Consider the following 21020-nt stretch of genomic DNA (forward strand, 5'->3'; position numbering starts at 1 on the left):
GGCTTGCGTCCCCTTCCCCAGTTCACTACACACCCTGGAGTCCTGGCTCCCATCTTCTCTTCCTCAGGGCTGTTGTTGGAGTTCAACTCCCATCGCCTCTGACTATTGGCTGCTGTGGCCGGGGATTATGGGAGTTGCAGTTCAACAGCCGCTGGAGGGCCGAAGTTGTGCAGCCCTGATCCTCCACTTGCAACCCCACCCATCTTCTGTTGCGCTGGGTGTCTTTCCATTCTCAAGGCAAACGGAGCCATGCCACCCAGTCGGGCGGGGGGGTGTCACAAATTTAGGATTAGCCACCCATGATTGTGGTTGCCCCCCCCCATCTCTCCTCCCCCAAAACCCTTTTGGTGCACAAACGGGGGGTTAGGGGAGAAGTGGGTCTTCTGTCACTTGTGCTGGGATACAAAGGGGGTAAGAAACTGAGGGAGCTCTGATCTGCTCCTGCTCAGAAGAGATTCCTGCTGTTTCTTGCCTTCACAGAAATGGCATCCGGTGTGTGTGTGGATTTAGTGTCACTTTGGAATGGGGACCATAGCTCAGAGGTAGATCATCTGCTTTGCGTGCGGAAGGTCTCAGGTTCAGGCCCTGGCGGCATGGAAATGAGACCTCTGCAGAGATCTGGATGGTGCTGGGCAGCCCGCTCATCAGAGGGCCAGGGGCACTTGCAGCTGGCAAGTGGATTTGGGGATGCCTACTCCCAGTTCTCCCCTCTACACTTACACACTTTCCTATTAACAAATTTCCTGCTACTGCATTACCAGTGGCCAAAGGCCATTGCAACTGGAGATGATGGGAGTTGTAGTCCAACATTTGGGGACCCAAAGTTTGGAAGGCCTTTTCTAGGGAATGGGAGTCCGGCAGTTCTTGCTTGCTGTCTGCAGAGTGCCCTGATTTGCCCTGCGTGGTTATCCCCCACCCACCCCCCACCTGTCTACCCCAGCTCCACTGTCCCAAGTGGACAGTCCCTTTCATCCATCCTGACTCCCCTTCGTTCCTCTTCTCCCACTTCCTCTCTCTCTCTTTCTCTCTTCTTCTCTCCCCCCCCCCCACGTGCAGTTCTCGGGGGGCTCCAGCCGCCCCATGGAGCCGGAGGACTCCCCAGCCCCAGCCATCTGGAGGCAGAGCCTGCGCAAGACGAGCAGCTTTGGGGTGCTGCAGGATGCCAAGCTGGACGAAGGGGCGGACAAGGAGGGCGGCAGCGGCGGCATCAAGCGTTCCGCGTCCAGTCCCCGGCTGGATACCGAGGAAAAGGTGAGCCCAGGCAGAGGCCACTTGGCGGCGTCCCAACTGCGAGGTGTGCCGCGGCGTCCTTGCACCCTCGCCTTTTTGTTACGTTGGAACTGGGCACGGCGGCATCCTAGAAGGGCAAGCGGGGAGGGAGGCGAAGCCGCCTGTTTGACAGCACTGTTCATTTGCTTAAAAGATTTTCTGCCTTACCTTTCCGCCCACCGGTCTTCAAGGCAGAACGTCCAAACAATGCAAGCCTAAAACAGACATAAGCGGCAGCGACTAAGAAGGAAAGCAAAGCATAAGCCTATATCATCCGGAGCAGTAGGCTGCCGCTGGAGAGTAGCAATTCCAGAATTTGCCCCATCAGAAGCTTGGGGGAACCGGGCAAGGGATTGCCGGGTGCCAAAAATAGAGCGCAGTAGGCGTCAAGTGGGTGTGGTTTGGGGAGAGGATTCCACCAGCACTGGGGCACCACCACAGAAAAGGCCCCCGTCCCTGGTGTCCACCCACAACCCCTGAAGGAGGGGGCGCTCAGGCAGGATCTTAGCTGATGACCTCAACGCATGGGCAGGTTCGTGTGGGGAAAGGCGGTCCATTGGTTCCCCTAGCCCATGAGTTTTACCAAACGTGGGTCCACAAGTGCTGCTGGGCTACCACACCCATCCATCATCACTGGTCACAAAGGCCTTTGGCTATTGTTGCTGGGGATGATGGGAGTTGTAGTCCAACAACACCTGGGGACCCAAGTTTGAAGACCCCTGCCCTCGTCCCAGGGGTCTAGATTCTGTGCGTTGTGTAGCCATTGCCCATGGCACAGCTGCGATCCAGCCAGGGCTGTGTACAGTCTCTCCTCCTCACACCACATCCCTGGAGGGACTTGGTGTCACTTTGGAAAGGGGGACCATCGCTCAAGGTAGAGCATCTGCTTGGCATGCAGAAGGTCCCAGGTTCAGTCCCTGGCAACATCTCCAGGTTGGGGTTGGGAAAGGCTCCTGCCCGGAACCTTGGAGCGCCGCTGCCTGTCAGACAATACTGACCTAGACGGGCCAGTAGCCAGACACAGTCTGTAGTGTCAGGTGTCTCAGATCTTGTCCTCTTTAAAGAGCAAGTTTCTAGTCCTTATGGCTTTACAGATAAGCTTGAAAACACTGGAGGGATGTTTGAAGCAGTGGGGGCAGTCCCCATGACCAGCCCAGAAGCAGAGTGAACTTTGTAAAAGAAGCCAATACATGAGCACTCTTGCTTCGTTTGCAGCATTAGGCATGGCATTTGGGTTTCTTTTGTACGGTCGCTGACATTCTTCTGGTGCCGTGATTAATTTCTGAACAGGGGCAGGGGCTGAAGCCTGCTGGCCGGTTGCACCCTGTGGCCTGGACCTGGAAGCTCTTCTCCCTGATCTCAGAATTGGGAGGGCAGGCAGTGGTTAAACGCATGCCCTCTGCACAAGCTCTGAGGCCTTCTGGTGCTGGCTCTGGTTGGCTGGCAGCCCTTTGGGCCTTACATGAGGGATTCCAAAGAGTATCTCTGAGCATGTGCAAAATGCTTGTGCCTTCTCACTGAGTTGCCAACACGCAGCTATGATGCTTCAGGCTTCTGTGTCAGAGCATGGGTGATCTTTGGCCCATCATACTTGACTGTGGACTACTAGAGAAGGAGCTGAGCAGGAAGTTCTTCTGGGGTCTTAGCAGCCCCTCTTCAGTTTTTCATTATATATGTCTCTTGCCTCTTATACTTATTCCCAGTTTCCCCCCCTCTGGTCTCGTCATCTTGCTGTTTCTGTCATAGGAAGAGAGCCAGGCTGCCTTAGGACAGCTCACTCCAGTGGGGTGGTTTCTCCGAGTGGGGTTCCAGGGTGTGTGTGTTTGGCACTGTTTCTTCTTTGCCCTCTTCTCTCTCTCTCCCCACCTCCCTGTCCACCCCGTGGCTGTCTGTATATCTGCAGCAAGACATCCGGGAGCTCTTACGGAAGTGGAACAAGAATCCCATTGGCCCAGGGTTAGCCAATAGGCGCACAGCTTCTGAGCCAGCTAGTGACCCGGTAGGAGCCTCCGCCCATCAGAGGGTGTGGCTGATTGCCTTGCTTGCTAGTTTTACATTTGGTGGGGGTTAGGCACAGTGGGGCTGAGCTTGTGGCCTGTGGGGTTGATGCAGGGGGAAGCGGGGCGGGGTATATTGTGTGAGGATTCCTAATGTGATCCGTTGGGTTAAAGGACAACCTAGCTTGAATATCATTGTGTCTGATTCCCCTTAACTCTGCCCTTTCGCTAGCATACTTCTTTTTATTTTATTTTACCAACTCTCTGTGGGGCACAGCTGCTCAGTGCAGTGTCAGGTGCCAGGATCAGATTGGATCTCTGGAAGGGCAGCACCACTGATTTTCCTCAAGAAATGTTCAAGGCCTCCCTTCTGAGACTTCAAATCCAGTCAAAGCTTCCCAGATCTCCAGCTGGCCTCTGAACAGCTCCCCCTCCTGGCAAGAATGTGAATTGACCTAACAGTATAATCACATGTAGATTTCTCTTCCTAATTCCCCCCCATCCCCCCTTTTTTTACAGAGCAGAGAACCGCGCCTGGCCCGGGTAACGCCAACCCCAACTCGGCGAATATTTGCCCTCCCAGACACAGAACCCCACCGGGACCCCCGACGAGCGTGAGTAACCTGCCATTGGTGAGCTGGTGTGGTGGATACATGTCAGAGGGGGGCGAGGGCAAGGAGGGATGGATTGGAGAGGCTTGGGTTTGAATCCCTGTCCAGCCCTGGTGCTGGATGACCTCAGGCCAATCAGTATCCATCACGAGACTGTTGGGGGAATAATACAGAGTGGGAGTGCCAAATGTATGCTGAAAGGGGAAATGTAAAAGGCTTTGGTGAGTCGAATTGGCAGTAGGATTTCAGCTTTCTAGGTATGGGAAAGGAAAGGGTAAATGCAGGCTGCGCTTGAGAGCCAGTAGTGAAGGCCCAGGAAAGCCGGATGTTGAGATTCCTGGGAATCCCAGATTAGGTTAGGAATTGGGACATGGGTTTCTCTGAGGAAGAAGCATGTGGCATGAGGGGGCAGAAGCACAGCTAATTGCTGGGGGGAGAGGGATAGGAGAGGAGTATGGAAAGCCCCAAGAAAATCACAGTGGTTAAGAGCGTGAGCTATAAGCCCCAGTACCCAGTTCTTCTTCTTGTTAAATTTACCTACCACCTTGCATTATAACCACCCCATGGCGGCTCTGGCTGTGAATTCTCTTGTTGGCCTTAAGTCGATATTTCTCAGCCCCGTCCATGATATTGAGGCTCAAGCTAACTGGCCTGCCCTAGGGGGAGAGTTCTGTAAGCGTGGCTGAGACATTATCTGAAGAAGTCTTGGAACACTGGGGATACTTTAAATATTGACATTGAGCTTTTCCTTAAGTCATTACTGAACATAAATAAGAGAGTGGAAGAAATGGCACAGCCCAGTTTGGCAACTTGAACATGGACGTCCTGAGCTTTAGTCTGCTTAGCTCTGTGGGCTGTGTGGCTTTGGGTGTGCCGCTTAGACTTGGCCTCGGTTCTCTTTCAGTGAGATGGGAATAATATGGCTTGAGTTATTAATGAACGCAAACGTGTTTGTTTTTTAAAAGTCAGGTCCTTTGAGTGTTGGGCATTCTGTCTTTTGTTTTGAAATGAGGTGCCCAGTGAGGCACTAGAAAGGAAAATACTGAGGAAGTTCTGGCTGAGTGGCAGGTGTTTCTCTCTCTCTCTCTCTCTCTCTCTCTCTCTCTCTCTCTCTCTCTCCTCTGAACTGGGTGTGATGGGAGAGGTGCAGAAACTTCTTGCACACGGGGAGCCCCATAGCAGGGGAGGGGCCTTTTGGTACCACGTCTTGGGGATCTCCTGAGTTGAAGCATGAGGGCTGGGGATCCTTGTGATGGTGGGGGAGGCAGTAACTGTACACTTCCTGGAAGTGAAAGGTCTTGTCAGGGACTCCCTCTAAACTCTTGCGCGGTCTGTCTGCCTGCCTCCCTTTCTCTGTTTCTTTCTCCTTCTCTCCTTACTCCCTCCCCACAGAAACTTAGAAGGTGGCCTTCAGATGAAGATAGATACAGCCCTTGCCCCACTCCAGCCCCCTTCTTCCACTGCCATCAGCTCTAGCACGGATCCCCGGGACCGCCGAAGGTGAGGGTTGGTTGGCCGGGGCAGCCAGTACAGAAAGCGGTAGAGGATTGCGCCTTGGTGGTAGCCAGCGAGAGGGCTCCTCCAGTGGCTCACTGCTCCTTGGGTCTCCAGCTTCTCTTTCCACGCTCCTCATGGCTGCAGAAACAGCCACATCTTGGTGCTTGGGCGAATCCTCCCCTCGTTGTTCCTACCTCCTTGTGCTCTGGCCACCTGCAGCCAGTTCTGATATCGGACGGAAAGAGCTTCTGTGCAGGACGCTTCACCCTGGGCCCAAGCACTGTGCAGCCATAATCTCTCTTCTTTGCTCCATCCTACCCCACCCCACCACACACACACAATCAGTTGTGAAAGGGGAGACAGAGGAAGGAGCTGCCTTCTCGGGGCTCAGACCTCTGGCCCATCTAGTTCATATTGTCTGCACTGACTGGCCTCAGCTCTCCGAGGTTTCAGACTGGAGCCTTTCCCAGCCGTGCCTGGAATTGAACCTGGGACCTCCTGCATGCAAAGCAGATGCTCTGCCACGGAGTGACAACTCCGTCTTCCAGGGACATGGCTGCCGTACTCCTCCCACCTATCCCAGGATGCTTTCCCATTGCTTTGGGGTTGGCTGGCTTCTTTTGGAGGCTCACAAAGTGGGGTTGTATATGGTGAGGAAGGGTGGGAGGCAGCCGCTGAAGAGGCGAAGGGTTGTGTGTCCAGCAGTTGCCAAGAGGACAGAGGGCTGTTACCCCACCACCACCCAAACAACTAGTTGGGACAAAGGCTCTGGTGTTTGGTGGTCTTGGGAGGGAAGCCCCTGACACTGAAGGAGGGCGTGAAGGGATGGTCCAAAATGTGGCCCAACCACCTGTCCTTCTACCAGGTCGTACCAGACACCAGTGCGGGATGAAGAGTCAGAATCCCAAAGGAAGGCCCGTTCCAGGCTCATGAGACAGTCCAGGCGTTCTACACAGGTATGGATTGGTGCAGGAGCTTGTGGTTCAAGCTTGAGAGACCACCAGGCAGTCTGGGAGCTATAGGGTTGCCCCCGCTTAAAGGAGATGCCACCACGTTTGCATGCCTGGCCTTGGAGACTCAGTAAGAAAGCTGTTCCGTTTTCACCCTTGCAGCACCAAGAACAACCCCAAGGTGGTGCTACGTTTCTCCATTTGACTCATTTTCACTTGCATCCCCCCCCCCCCTCTTCTTGTGTCAAGGGTGTTACCCTCACCGATCTGAAGGAGGCTGAGAAGACCATGGGCCGGGCCGGGGACACCAAAACTGCCTCGGAGCAGCGAAGCAGAGAGGAAGAGAAGCATGACAAAGATGGAGACCAGCAGTCCCAGGAGACTACGGTAGAGAGGGGTGGAGGGGTGGCAGGTGTCGGGTTCAGGCTTTTCACTACTGCATGAACTCCTGGTTGGCACGCACACCCTACTGGTCTCATTGGAGAGGGAAGAATGGGGCTGCTTGGCTGAGCAGAATCCATTTCTCATCTTGGGGATTTGCAGGGCAGGGGCATAGATCCCTATCCTAAAAACTAAAGTGTAGGGGTTATTTGCAGTAGGTTGGCTCTGAATCCAGAGAGAGTCTGATGTAGCTTTACACTTTGCCTTCTGGTGTGGTGCCCATCCATCTGATCTCCCTCCTCTCCAATCCTGCCATGCATTTTAGGACTCTTCTAGGAGATCCCGGCTCTCCAGTTCGGACAATTCTTCGGTTTATACTGTGAATCCATTGGTTATGAATTCCCAGCCCAGGAAAGGTACAATTTCTATTCATGTTGGATATTTTTGTCTTTTGCTCCCTCTGCTTCTCAGTCTGCTTGTTTGGCAGTTTTGACTTAGTCACATTTATACTATTGCAACTCTTTTTTTCTACCCACCCCAAAGTATTTATTACACTTATACACCACCTAATCAGAAATCTCTAGGTGGCTTCCAAACCAATTAAAACAGACTGGTTAAAAGGGACATTGAAACAGAACCAATTCAAACAAACAGCCATTAAAATACTTGGTTAGAAAAGTGTGTCTTTAGAGCTCTCTTAAAGGCTAGCAGAGGATAACCAGTGTACCCTTTAACAGAAAATCCCAGATGTTCTTGACTACAGCTCCCAGCTTCCTCTGCGAAAGCCCACTGCAGCTAGGCATTCTGGGAGCTGTAGTCAACAATATCTGGGATTCCCTCTTACAGGGAATACTGAGGGCAACCCTTGTATTTTTGGTTTGGAGAGTGCTCCAAACCCTGGGCAAGGCAGCTACAGAAAAGGTCCGACTCCCTCATTGTATTCTGCTGCTTCTCCGCTGCCATGCGTTTGCTGCAGGGTAGGCTGGATACTGCATCCCACACAGACTTAAGCTGACCTGGGCCTCATGCCACACTTCCTTTCCCCCCACTTCCCCATTGTCTATCTTGTCTTCTCCTGGATCTGCCAGGTGCTTCTGCAGCTGCCTTGATCTGTCTTCCAACTTGCCCTTTAGAGCTCCTCGCCAGCCCACAGGGGATTGCTTCTCTGGCAAGAGAGGTGTTGGTTGTGCTTGCTTCCAGTCCCTGCTCCAGATCGATGCTTGTTAAGAACCAAGAATCCCGAGATGCATTTTAGCATCCAGCCTCCATGGTTAGGAGGAGAATGCCTTGCAGGAGGGACTTGCTGGAATCAGCCACAGACCCAGATAGGATCCAGGGAGCTCTGTCCTCAGCCTCACTTGGATTCTGCTGGGACCTGTTGCGCCTTTGCTGGTGATGCACACGCCCCCTGGCACAGAAAAGGGGGAGTGCTTGTCCCTTCTCCTGGTCAGCAGCTGAACCGATGGGTTTCCAGGTTCAATGCCTAACAGTTCCCAAATAGGGCTGGGAGAGACCCACCCCCACCCCACACACAAACACCTGAAACTTGGGAGAGCTTCTGCCACAGTAGAGACAAATAGCTTGGCTGTGTATAAGGCAACTTCATGTGTTCTTATGAGCATGTTTGCAGGGACTGTTTTCCATGTCTTCCCCTGTGGCCATCCTGCAGGCTCAGAACCGGATGAGACCAGCTTGGAGACTGATTCGGATCTCCGGAACCGTCTGGCTATCCGGGACCGCAGGAAAGGTCGACGGGAGAGACGCATCTCCGGGCTAGGGGGCAACTCTGAGGTGAGTGCGAAAGCTAGTTAGTCCAGACTGCTGTGCTGAAGAGAGGATGAGGCTTGGGATATCAGTAGGGTCTGCCATGCAGTTCCTTTCTGGAGAATTCTGCAGCTGTCTTATCTGTGCACCCAAGCTGTCTGCATGGATAATCTAGGGAAGCCCATAAATTCCTGGCTCTCTCTTCTCCAGGGTGAGGAGGAGGAGGAGGATATTGATCAAGTCAACAATGATGAAGATCCACCAGGACATGGCAGGTGGGTTCTCTTTAGGGACCTTAAGACTGGGGTGTGGGAAAGCGATCAAGGGAAGACCCTGTTGGGCAGGCAGATGTAGTCACCATAATAATATATTTGTACACAGCTTTCCAGTGAAAAGGTTCTCAAAGCCATTTACATAGCAAAAGCCATGAGAAGATGGCCCTCTGTCCCAAAGGGGCTCACAACGTAAAAAGAAACAAGGGAGACACCAGCAACAGCATGCTGGAGTTGCTTCCTCAATGACAGCTGATCATTTCAATGTGCCAAGAAGACTTTTTTTAAAAAATAGTGGGCTCAAAATCAATGTTGCAAATGTGGTACACAGTGTAACTTGCCCAATGGGCCGGTTTTGTTTTCCAGTTCACCGTGCTCTCTCTTTTACAGAATTAAACAAGTCCACATGTGTTCAAACCATCCCTGCCCACCTGCACGGCGGTGTGTGAGTAGCTGTCCAGGGCTGACCCTCTTGACGCTGGTCTCTCTCTCTTTCCAGTGAACACCTCAACAGCCTCCTGCCAAACCGGACAGCTTCCTACAGCTGCCAGCAGCGAAATGGCGCCTCCAGCTGCAGAGAGGAACCCGACAACTATTACAAGAACGTTAGTGATGGAGCTGGGGCTCCCGGCTTCTCTGGGAGGAAGGGAGATGGGGCCTGTTGCCGGGGTGTGGGGTAGAGGTGGGTTGTCGGGGGTGGCCAGTAGTGACCTTGGCGTCTGCCGTTTGTGTCCCTGGAAGCTGTATGAAGACCTCGTGATTGAGAACGAGAAACTGAAGGAGCAACTGCAGGAGGCTCAGCTGCAGCTGACCCAGGTCAAGCTAGAGCTGGAAAGAGTGACCCAGGTACAAGTCAGGGGAGCAGGTGCTTCTGTGATGGGGAGGAGGGGTTGTGGAGGGCTCCAGCAGGCCGTGTGGCAGAGAGGGGCCACTGGCAGGTCTGGTGCGCTTTAGAGCTTGATGTTCTCAAGGGCTTCTTGTGGTGGAGGATATGAGCTGGTGTAGCCTAGTCCAGGCATTCCTAGCCTTGAGTCCCCAGATGCTGTTGGTCTGCAATGTAGTCCAGCAGCATCTGGGGACCCAAGCTCCTAGTGCAGTCCTAGAAAAAAGTCACACTGAGTGAGTGCATCTTACGCCTTAGTAGGTGTGGGTTTAGGTTTGCTGCCCAGGCGTATGAGCCAGAAGGTTCTGATTCGATTTCCACCTCTGCCATAAACGCTTGTTAAATAAATGCTGGACATGCTGGGACTGGGATATCAGAAAGACCGCCTCCTCAAGTATGAACCTGCCCATTGGTTAAGATAGTGGACGCTCTGCTCCGAGTCAGGTGGGTGGTAGCCAGGAATGTGGCCTCTTCTGTCATGGCACCCAGACCGTGGAATGTGCCCTCCCCAAGATCTTATTTACCTAAGTCTTTGGCAGGTCTTAACTATGCATGGGGTTCTTTGTACGTTGTGAAGCTGTTGTTCTCTGAAACCTTATTGGTATGATGTTTTAGCTTGATTCTTTGGGTTGGCTTTTCAAATACTCTCTACATAAGCTTCCTTGGATATCTGCTGAATGAAAAAGCGGGAGTATCCTTAAATTACCTAATTGTTATATGGACCACATTGATTAGGGACAAGTATTCCCTGCACCACCTTCTACTCATGGGGTGGAGGAGGAGATTGTCCAAATCGCCTGCCATCCCTGGTTTTATTGCAACATTTGGTCATATGCATCCGGGAGGTTCAGATAAACCTCACTCTTAAGAGAAGACATGCTAAGAGGGGAAGTAGGACACACACATGCACTCCAATTTGCCCAGTAATTGGATGACCTCTAACCCATCACCCAAACCTTTCTCCTCCTGGCTTGGGTTTTATGGCATCTCCTGGCTTGGGTTTTATGCATCTCACATTGTGTGTTTGTTTGTTTTCCACCCTCAGAGACAGGAGCGTTTTGCTGAGCGGCCGGCTCTCCTAGAACTGGAGAGATTTGTAAGTACCTGTTTCTACACTTGGTCTCTTGTGTCCTCACTCTATCAGTGGGAATGTGTTGATGGAACTGAAATGCAAGATTGCGTTAATACCTTCTGCTGGAGAAGTCTGGGAATGAGATGGCTCTGTGATAGTGAGTTAGGGCTGTCCCAATACACTCCTCACAGTTTGCCACCCCATTTGCAGGCAGTGAAAATGGAGGAGGCATTTCATCAGGTTTGAGGGAGAGGTTTGCTGATGGCTGCCATTCTCTCACTCCAGAAGTCTCATCGGATGACACATCCAATGATGGGGACTTCTGGGAAACACAATGGCAGCTGCTGAGAGGAAACACGGTTGCCACAAAGTTTTGGCTTGCATTTCTCTCATACGCACATAGGCATGCACTAAATTTTATGCTACAAGTTCACGTTTGAGAACTTTTCAGCTCTGCCATAGTATTGATCCAGTGGGGAACAAAATATTCCTCTCTGCTGCCTGGGAGAGGTTCACATGTGCAGCAGAGACCGAGCTTAGGTAGCCAAGCCTGGTCTGTGCTGCACGTGTGAACCTCCAAGAGCAACGTGGCTCCCAGTGATGGCACGGCAGCAAACCCTGAAGGAAGCCCCAGCTGTTAGCCAGGGTAAGAGTGTGCTCGCGCTCTTAACCCTGGCTGACTGATCATGTGTTGCTGCCACACACCTCCACATAGCACCTAGCCTGATGGCCTGCGTCGGAAGGCTCCCCATAATGCACTGTGCACTCATTATGGGAGTTCCGGGGGCCTCCCAGCTCCCAAACCTCTGTGCTGTGGGGAGAAGCCGGCAGTCGTCTGACTGGGCGATCCACTGCCCAGCAATGGCAGGGAGATCATCTGCGGGAGGGAGGTAAGCATTTCAAGGCTTCCTCCCCTTGCCCCTTTTGAGCCCTTTCTCCTGATCATGAGAAAGTGCTCCTTAGATTGTACAGAAGTGGGTGGGCAGAAGGTTACCTCTGCTGGACCACTAGCCAATTTCCAGTGAACCACCTCATCCCTGCAGACTTCATAAGAACATAGAAAGCTGCCTTATACCAAGTCATACTACTGGTTCTTCTGCGGGGTCACTGTGCCTCATACAAATGGGCTTCACGCACGTGCAGTAGCCCAGTTCGGGAACCTTCCAAGCTTTGCAATATTTTGGCGGAAGCCCCACCCCTTCAGCCTACATGAGTTCGAGGCTATCTTTCCCCTATCCAGTTCTTCGTCGTCCAGCGAATGTTTCACATAGCTCAGACTTGGAGAACTTTCCTGACTTGCAAAGTGATCCTTTGAAACATTTTATTTATTCCCATCATTTCTTCTTCTTCCTACTCCTTGCTCTGTTTTTCCTAACTTTTGCCTTAGCATTTTCATTTGGTTTGGTTTCCCCCCCACTCCATGCCATCACTTTATTTCCCCCTCATTGCAATCCATTTTATGGGGTCCAAGGTTAGTTGGATACATTTTATGGGGTCCAATACATTTTATGGGGTCCAAGTGTACAGATTGTGGGGCAAGGATCACACAAACCTTGGGGGGGGGGTTGCCTGAAATTTACAAGACAGGTGCGTCACAACCAGGCTTTTCGCCTTTGAGCACTGCTTTGGGAAAGGGCACTTTTGGGCTCGGCCATGATGATTGCTGCTCCGCCTGTGACTGACGTGATCCTGCCCAGGATGCCTCGCTGCTGACACAGCTTATGGTTCCTTGCACCTCCCTGGACTTGGAAGCATCGGTTCTGTGTCCCTCGGGAACGGTAAAAATTCCAATCCTGATGAAGCTGACGCACCTGAAACAGCCGACTGGCATAGTGCTGGCCATGATCCCGAGCATCCCCTCGACTGCTCCAAGTTCTTCTATGGCAGCCTCGGGAATGGTGAAGGTTAAATCGGGGCAAAAGGCTAAATGAAAGAAGAAGGTGTCCGAAGAGGGGCCTCCTAAAAAGAGAAAGAAGAGGACTAACATAAACAGTGCTAATCCTCCGGAAAGAGCTCTGGTAGCTCCACCCCCACTGATCCCGACTTTGGTACTGGGATGTCCTGTTTCACCACCGGACCCTTTACTGGATCCTGATTTGGGTGATAATTTTACTCCTCCAGAACCAGACTCTAGGGAGCCTTCTCCACACAGGCGATGCCCACAATTGGAAGATGAAGCTTCCACCTCCAGCTGGCTGCTCAGACGCCTGAGGTCCCTGGATTGCAAAGATTCCCTGGGGCGAAGAAGAACAACGCCAGATCGCTGGCCCTCCCCATTATTCCCCACATAGACAACATCAATTGGATCGTTACTCTCAATACCAAGAAAGGGGCAGAGGAGATTACTCTCCTAGTGACTCCCATCATGCTTTCTCCCCTTTATCTGATAGATATGCATATTTTTTTGAACACAGATATGGCTCAGGGTCTCCTTGGTTCCTATTCCAGTAGCTCCCCAAGAAACTGACAACCCACCAGTGTTTTCTGATGAGGATCCACAACAACCTGCTTCCTCAGCCAAGGAGTCTGACTTGGAGGGGGAAGAGGACACCTCCATTGAACTAGGCTCTGGTCAGGCACCACAGGATCTGCTCTGGAGAAGGTATCTCAACTTATGGAGTATATCCTGTAGGAACAGCAGGATACTGCGTTGTCTTATTACAAGGTTACCTAAGCAACTTTGCCATACCTCTAGATGTACCACTGATTGCTCAACTTGTTCCATGTCGGCTGCGGTCACTTTGAGAAAACATGCATGGTTGTGGTCAACCTCTTTGGCACCTAAAACAGACAAGGATCAAAAATTTACCAATTCGTGGCCAAGCACTGTTCGCTCATAGCACAGATGAGGCCATGGAACGTATCCAAAAGCTAAGGAACATGGCTAGGTCTGTGACTTCTAGGCAATCGAATTCCCCAGAGGTGGAAAATCTTCTCAGTCATCATCTGTGGCCTCTTTCCATCCACCTTCATACTCTCATTAGTCTGATTGCTCCTTTTGTGGTGCATGCACCTCAAAATTTTGGAAGCGCCCAAAACTCTTTTGTCAAGTCCCATCAACCTAAGTTCAAGCCACCTACCTACAATAAACGTCAATGACCACTTCACCTTTGGAACACATTCGAGACCCTATGTGGAGGCCTGGGAGCATATCACAACAGATCAATAGGTCCTCACTATTGTTCAAATAGAATACGTAATAGAGATTATTTTCAGTCTCCCCGTCCTCAGGTATTTGTGCAACGAGACCTAAACAAGAACTCCTTTGGGAGGTCAAATCTTTGTTAGGCAAGGGTGCCATAGAACGGGTGCCCCACAACGAAGCAGGAGGTTATTTCTCCCATTATTTCATGGTTCCAAAGCCTGATGGAGGTCTCTGCCCTGTTCTAGACCTCAGGGACCTGAACTCATTCCTTGTCTACAAGAAGTTTCAGATGCTTATAAACATTCTTCCCCTCCTAAGAAGGAGAGTGTGGTTCACATCTGTGGATCTAGAGGATGCGTATTACCATACCTCCATCAGGCCTCAGCTCAGAAAATTCTTGTAGTTCCAGATTGGGTCTTCCATGTTCCAATTCAAAGCTCTCCCATTTGGACTCTCTAGCACCCCCCAGGTCTGTATGAAGTGCATGGTGGTCATCATAGCTTTTCTTCAGGAACAGAGTATCCAGATGACTGGCTGTTTGTCACAGATACAGAAAACTAACTATGAGACCACCTGCACTACTTTATCACCCTTCTGGCAGACCTGGGGCTGCGGATCAACTTCAAGAAGTCTTGCCTTATTTCCTCCAAAATTATCAAATTCCTAGGCATCATTTTCAGGTTGGAACTTGAGGTCATTTATCTTCCCCAGGAAAGAAAGAATTTCAGCTATCTACACCCTCGCAGGAGACTGTATGCGTCACCCAAAGCAACCTACAAGAATGGTCCAACGTCTCTTGGGACTTATGGCTTCTGCCACAGCTGTGTTGCCCCATGCGCATCTCCATATGCACATCTTTCAAAGATGGTTCCTCAACACTTTCGACCACCAGATAAGGCCGATCTGCGATGTCATTATGACAGACTTTATTTGGCAGGCTGGGGCGCTCACCTAAATGATGTCACGGTCCAAGGTCATTGGTCTCGAAGTGAGCAGTATTTCCATATAAACTATTTGGAGCTTCTCACCATTCTGCAGGTACTCCAGCACCTGAAGCCTCACATCCATGGGCCAAGAGTGTTGATCCAGACAGACAACACTACTACAAAGGCCTATATCAGTCGCCAGGGCGGTACAGGATCTCACAACCTTCTGATTCTGTCTATGCATGTCTGGGAGTGGGTGATCCGGCACTGCCTCACCCTGTCCGCAATTCACATCCAACAGCAGGACAACGTCCTAACAGATACACTGAGTCGAGTGACAACATACAAACACAAATGGACTCTGGCACCAAGACCAGTCCAGATCCTTTTTCACCTCTGGGGGACCCCAGAGGTAGATGTCTTTGCATCCAGAGAAAATCAGCAATGTCTTCTTTACTGCTCAAGGGCAAACCAGGACAGGGACTATCTGGGGGATGCATTTGCTCTCGATTGGGGTCAAGGACCCATATACATGTTTCCTCTCATTCCTCTAATACCCAAAGTGTTGCAGAAGATACGGGAGGGGGAAGCAGACTGCATACTGGTTGCCCCTTGGTGACCTCGCAGACAATGGTTCCCAGCTCTCCTGAAGCTGTCGGATCAAATTTATCGACGTTTATCTTTACAGGTAACTCTGCAGATCATCCTCCCCCTCTCCTACCTCAAGTGCTGAGGCCAACAGCGTGGAGGATACAGAGAGATGGTTAGGAATTATAGACGGTCCTTCTCACGTCTCGCAAGCCGTCCACCAGAAAGTCTTACGCTGTGAAATGGCAACGTTTTTTATCTAGGGCACGGACAGATAAGGTGGATCCCTGGGAGGCACCTAAACCCTGCATCCTGGCACATCTTCTATATCTCAAGCACTTGGGGCTGTCCATGGTCTCCATCCAAGTACAGCTGGCAGCCACTGGTGTGCTCCTTCAGGGGAGTCCCTTGCCTTCCTTAAGGGGTTGGCTAGTTTGTATCTGGATGTACCCAATGTGTCCCCGCCTTGGGACTTCCCAGTAGTACTGCTCAGCCTCATGAGCAGGCCTTTTGAACCATTGGCCACTTGTGACTTGCGCCTGCTCACTTGGAAAATGGTGTTTGATGGCCCAGAGAGGGTAAGCAAATTGAGAGCTCTTTGGGCTGATTCTCCTTACCTTGTGTTTCATCAGGATAAAGTTGTGTTGAGTCCTGATCTCCAGTTTCTTCCTAAGATAGTTTCCAATTTTCATCTTTCACAGCAGTTGTCGTTTCCTGCTTTTTACCCTGCTCCAACATCAGAGGCGGAACGCAAGCTGCACACCCTGGATGTTCGGAGTGCACTTGCGTTTTATGTTTGCCGTACTTCACCATTCCGAAATACTCTGTCATCGGTCCTCATTTATGGCGATGCACTTCCAGAAAACAGAGGATGCCATGCATCAGCGGAGTCCATCTCCAGATGGATAGTAGCCATGGTTACACTGGGTTACGAGGTAGCACGCAAGTCTCCTCTGGAGGCCCACTCCACGCATGCCATGGCGACCTCTACAGCCTTTGAAAGGGCTATTCTGCTGGAGTCTATTTGCCAGGCAGCTACCTGGGCTGCACCTTCATCCTTTGCGAAACGTTACGCTTTGGACTCGAGGGCAAGACAAGATACTGCTTTTGGTCGAGCAGTTCTCCAGTCAGTCTTCACCTAGGATTCAGTCTCCTGCGCCCACCTCCAGCAGTGTTCCCTCTAAGTGGGATTCCCAGATGTCATTCACTACAATTCCCAGAATCCCCAGCTGCAATGGCTTTTGTTGTTGTAGTTGTTGAAGTTGTAGTCAACAACATCTAGGAATCCCTCTTAGAGGGAACACTGAACTACAGGTAAGGTTGCTTGGCATGCACCCATCTGTATCACAGTGACCACACAGAAGAACAGCAAATTGCTTACCTGTAAAGGTAGTTCTTCCAGTGGTCAACTGTACCTTCATACACCCACCCTCTTTCCCCTCGGCAGGAGGAATTCTTGTATGTTCACCTGTTAAGAGCGATGGACTCCCAAACTGGATAGGGGGAGATTATTTTATTTTTTATTTATTGTTAAATTTATATACTGTCTTTCATTAAACCAATCCCAAGGCGGTTTACACAAAAATTAAAAACAAGACTATAAAAATGACACAATTAAAATATTAAGCTAAAATATAAAACAAATCTGAGTAAAAGGATTTAAAATACAAGCATAAAAACTAGAAAATACAAAGACGCCACAGTAGAGACAATCATATAAAAGCCTGGGTAAAATGCCAAGATTTAAAACACTTTCTAAAAACTGTGATGGAGACCAAGGAACGAATAGCCACCGGGAGAGCATTCCAGAGTCTGGGGGCAGCAACAGAGAAGGCCCTGTCCTGTGTGCCTGACAACCGAGCCTCCCTCACTATCGGCAGAGCTCCCTCAGATGACCTCATCAAGTGGGCAGCAACCTGAGATAGCCTTGGACTCGTGTAGGCTGAAGGGGCGGGGCTTCTGCCAAAACGTTGCAAAGCTTGGAAGGTTCCCAAACTGGGCTTCTGCGCGCACGTGAAGCCCTTTTGTATGAAGGTACGGTTGACCACTAGAAGAACTACCAATACAGGTAAGCAATTTGCTGTTCTTCTAGGCCAGTCTCATCTGCACTGACTGGCAGGAACTCAGCCCTGCTTGGAGATTCCAGGGATTGAACCTGGGACCTTCTGGGTGCAAAGCAGAGGTTCTACCACTGAGCTGCAGCCACATCCCCAGAGCAGAATCTGAGTGGGAAATAAGAAGCTGCCATCTACTGACTATCTAGCTCAATATTGTCTTCTCTGACTGGCAGTGGCTTTCCAGGGCTTGAGGCAGGGATATGTTTTTCTTATCCCTACCTGGAGAAGCCAGGGATTGAACTTTAGACCTTTTGCATGCAAAGTAGATGCTCTACTACTGAGTTATGACCCTATCCTTGTAGGGTTCTTACAAAGAACATCAAACAAGGTAGACCTGGGTCTTAATCCAGTTGTTCTTAAACAAGGGTGCATACTCTGGTTAACACAGATCAATGTGTTAACTGGGAAGGGATTTTGATTAAGCACTCTGGCTTTGTAGATTGAACACACAGCTGTGGAGCATGGGGGATTATTATTTTTTTAAGCCACAAAACTGAAATCAGATTCCTGTTCTGTGGGGATGGGTGTCTTCTTCAGTACTACAGAAATGTGTTCCAAGAGCTCTCTTTCCCCCTGCAACCTCATCTTCTTCTTTTTTTTTTCTCCGCCAGGAACGCCGAGCTTTAGAGAGGAAGGCGGCAGAGCTGGAGGAAGAGTTGAAGGTAACTTCCCCCTGGCCGAATGAGTCTGTGGGGGCTTCTCTTGGAGGCTGGAGTTGGGGGTAGCTTGGCTGGGAGATCCCTCTGTCTTTGGTCTGGCCAGGGAGAGCAGGAGCGGAAGCTTTTACCAGAGTAGGAAGGTGCACTGGGATCTTGTGTGTGTGTGTGTCTGTTCCTTCTCCCCTGCAGGCTCTTTCAGACTTAAAAGCGGACAACCAGCGTCTCAAAGATGAAAACGCCGCTCTTATCCGTGTGATCAGCAAGCTCTCCAAGTGACTGCCGCCGCCCCCTGATGCCGCTGCAAAGCCGGGGCCTTATTCTGCACTCCATCCTCTTGTGTTCCAGATGCTCAGCAGGAACAGGGGAGAGAGAGAGACAGGGATAGGGGCGGCCAACTCCCTCTCGCCAACGCTGCCACCGCCATCCCAACACTCCACCTGGGGGGTGCTATTCCCAGCCAACCAGACCCCCATCAGCCATTGTTTTCCACATAGGGCCAAGTTTGTTACCAGAAGTGATGTCCCAAACTCACTTCTTTCCCCCCTTCACCCCCCTATTTTTCCCCCCCTTACTCAGAGACAGTATTTATTTTGTGGCTTCCTTTTAAAGTGATGTTATTTGCTTGTTGCTTTTCCTTTAATGCACCAGGGAGTGGGGATGACAGGAGCCGGTCTTGCTGAGGGGCTTGGAGGAGGGGGGCTGGTTGCAGCGCAGCTCTTCTGATGGCAAGGAGGTGAGAGGCAGGAGTCGCTCTGCAGCGTGGAAGCAAAAGGCCAGACTTCTGAGGCTGGGAGGGGAGTTGGCTTCTCGAGGGTCCCTGGCAGAGGCTTATGGCTACCCTCTAGGCCAGGGTGGGCAACCTTGGGTCTCGAGCTGTTGTTGAATTACAACTCCCATCATCCCCAGTGATAAATAATTGTGGCTGGGGGTGATGGGAATTGTAGTTCAGCAACAGCTGGAGAGCCAGGATTGACTCCTCACTCTTTATTCCCAAGCTGTCTGGCTGTTGGGTAGGCGGAAAGCGAGTCCCTGGACTTTGAGCAGGGCAGGAGGAGCCACCTGTACAACAGATGGCCGCCACATTGATGGTTAGACTCTGCTGTCCTCTTGCAGCATTTAGCCTCACTTTTAAAAGGTGGGAGGTGACGCCCAGGAACTGGTTTTTATATAGCCTCGGTTGGCACCTGAGTAGGCCAGTTTAGGTGGGGTGGCGGGGTGTGCAAGTGTGAGACAGGCCCCTCAACTCTGAGGCCCTGTACAGTTCGGTGGGAGGAGAGCTGAAGATAACGGTTGGGTTAAAGTGAGTGAGTGAGAGAGAGAAACAAACACAACTGTTTTGATTGACTGCCCTCAGGATCTCTAGAGCCAAAAGGATGTTGGGGCTGGAGCAGCAGTATCTGGGAGCGATGCTTGTATTTGCCATGAAGATGAGACTCAAGTGCCATAGTGGGGATGGGGAGACAGTTGCAGGGATCTCGCTAGTCACTCCTTTCTCTGCCTTTTGAAGCAGTTATGGGGGGCGGGGCTGCTCTCCACCCCTGGTGTTTACTTTCCCTCAGGATCTTGATGTTCAGAGATGTGCGGCTTTGTCCCCTCCTAATCCTGAGTGTCCAAAATCTGGCCTGGCTCCAAAGGTTTCTTCCAGTGCTTTCTTGCCTGAACCCCAGGCCTGAGCCCAAACTCTCCTTCCTCTACTATCTGGCCGATGCCCACAGCCTTATGCCAATGCCCTGGCCAAGCTGTGAGGGCACCCAAACATTGCTAACCCTGGAATCCCAAACAGGTAACGTAGGCCATCCCCAGAGTCCACATTGACATAGTCATGGTTGCCAGCCCTTCCACACTCCACTCCTCTTCCTCCCCTTGCTCCTTGATCCCTCTTTTTTCTTCTTCCTCCAATTCCCTAGACCATTCCTCTGTAACTTTCCTAGAGGACAAGCGGGGTTCCAGCTTCGCGACTCCCCTCCATTCCTCCTCCTGCACGCACACAATCAAATATTTTCAATGTTAAAACTGAGGGCTAGAAGTAATTCCAAAAGAAACGGGTCCAAAGTACTACCCTGAAAATCCTGTGTGTTTTTTTCCTGCGCTATCATGAGCCAAGATCCCTCTGCCAAAAGAAAATGCCCCTTCCCTTCTGCCCCGTCCTTCCCTTTCAGGTCCCTTTTTGTTCCCTCCACTTGCCCTAGTCTGTGAACACCCCCTCCCTGCTCCCCAAACATATCTGTACATAACAGAAGTATTTTCTATATGGCTGCATCGCCAACAAAAACCAAGAAGAAAATGCAGAAAAAAACTTAAATGTGCAATATCGCATGAGTATTTTTTTTCCAAAGAAGTCTCTATATTGTACTTGTTTATTCAGCAGCACAGCTGCATTTGTTTTAAAGAACAGGGAATTGAAATTACCGTGTTTGAATATAATTAAAAAAAATTAAAAAGACCAGCCCTCAGAGGTGTTCATTTCTTAATATGGTGGAAACTTCCATTTGACGACTGAACAGTTAGAACCTGCAGTGGTGGTGTGTGGATCACGGGGTGGATTTGTGCTGGGAAGGCACTACCATTTTACTTCAAAAAAAATGTTTTTACTAAAGTCCCTGTCCTGAAGGTGCACAATTGCAAGGCAGCAGAAGGAAACGGGTAAAAGGAAGAACGGGAAAAGGATGTTATTTCGTGTACGCTTATGTAGACTTAGTTATGGGAAAGTACTTATTTTTACACTTATATCCCACTCTTCTTCCAAGGAGCTCAGGGTGTTTGATGGTAAGGATGAGAAGCTTACATAGAATCCAGGAGCAGACAGGAAACCAGTTTAGGGAGTTGACAAGGCATGACGTGGTTGAGAATGGGTTAAAATCCTTACATGACCATGAAGCTTGCTAAGCT

At 50.7% G+C, this 21020-nt stretch overlaps 1 protein-coding gene across 4 annotated transcripts in view; it reads left to right on the forward strand.

Moving 5' to 3' along the window:
- The window catches only part of PPP1R12C (protein phosphatase 1 regulatory subunit 12C), a 54766-nt gene extending 34189 nt beyond the window's left edge, over positions 1-20577 (forward strand). Inside the window, exons 10-23 of one of the 4 annotated variants that reach the window (XM_053261167.1) lie at positions 1057-1251; positions 3173-3268; positions 3786-3880; positions 5270-5377; positions 6240-6330; positions 6574-6711; positions 7031-7121; positions 8375-8496; positions 8680-8744; positions 9241-9346; positions 9483-9587; positions 10670-10720; positions 18084-18134; positions 18321-20577. In XM_053261167.1, the coding sequence (XP_053117142.1) occupies positions 1057-1251; positions 3173-3268; positions 3786-3880; positions 5270-5377; positions 6240-6330; positions 6574-6711; positions 7031-7121; positions 8375-8496; positions 8680-8744; positions 9241-9346; positions 9483-9587; positions 10670-10720; positions 18084-18134; positions 18321-18407 (1401 nt within the window). In that variant the 3' untranslated portion in view covers positions 18408-20577. The remainder of the gene's footprint in view (positions 1-1056; positions 1252-3172; positions 3269-3785; positions 3881-5269; positions 5378-6239; positions 6331-6573; positions 6712-7030; positions 7122-8374; positions 8497-8679; positions 8745-9240; positions 9347-9482; positions 9588-10669; positions 10721-18083; positions 18135-18320) is intronic. The other 3 variants (XM_053261169.1, XM_053261168.1, XM_053261171.1) reach the window with 3 other exon arrangements.
- The last annotated feature ends 443 nt before the right edge of the window (positions 20578-21020 follow it).

The sequence above is a fragment of the Hemicordylus capensis genome, chromosome 6 (assembly GCF_027244095.1).
Source record: "Hemicordylus capensis ecotype Gifberg chromosome 6, rHemCap1.1.pri, whole genome shotgun sequence".
Classification (NCBI taxonomy): Eukaryota; Metazoa; Chordata; class Lepidosauria; order Squamata; family Cordylidae; genus Hemicordylus; species Hemicordylus capensis.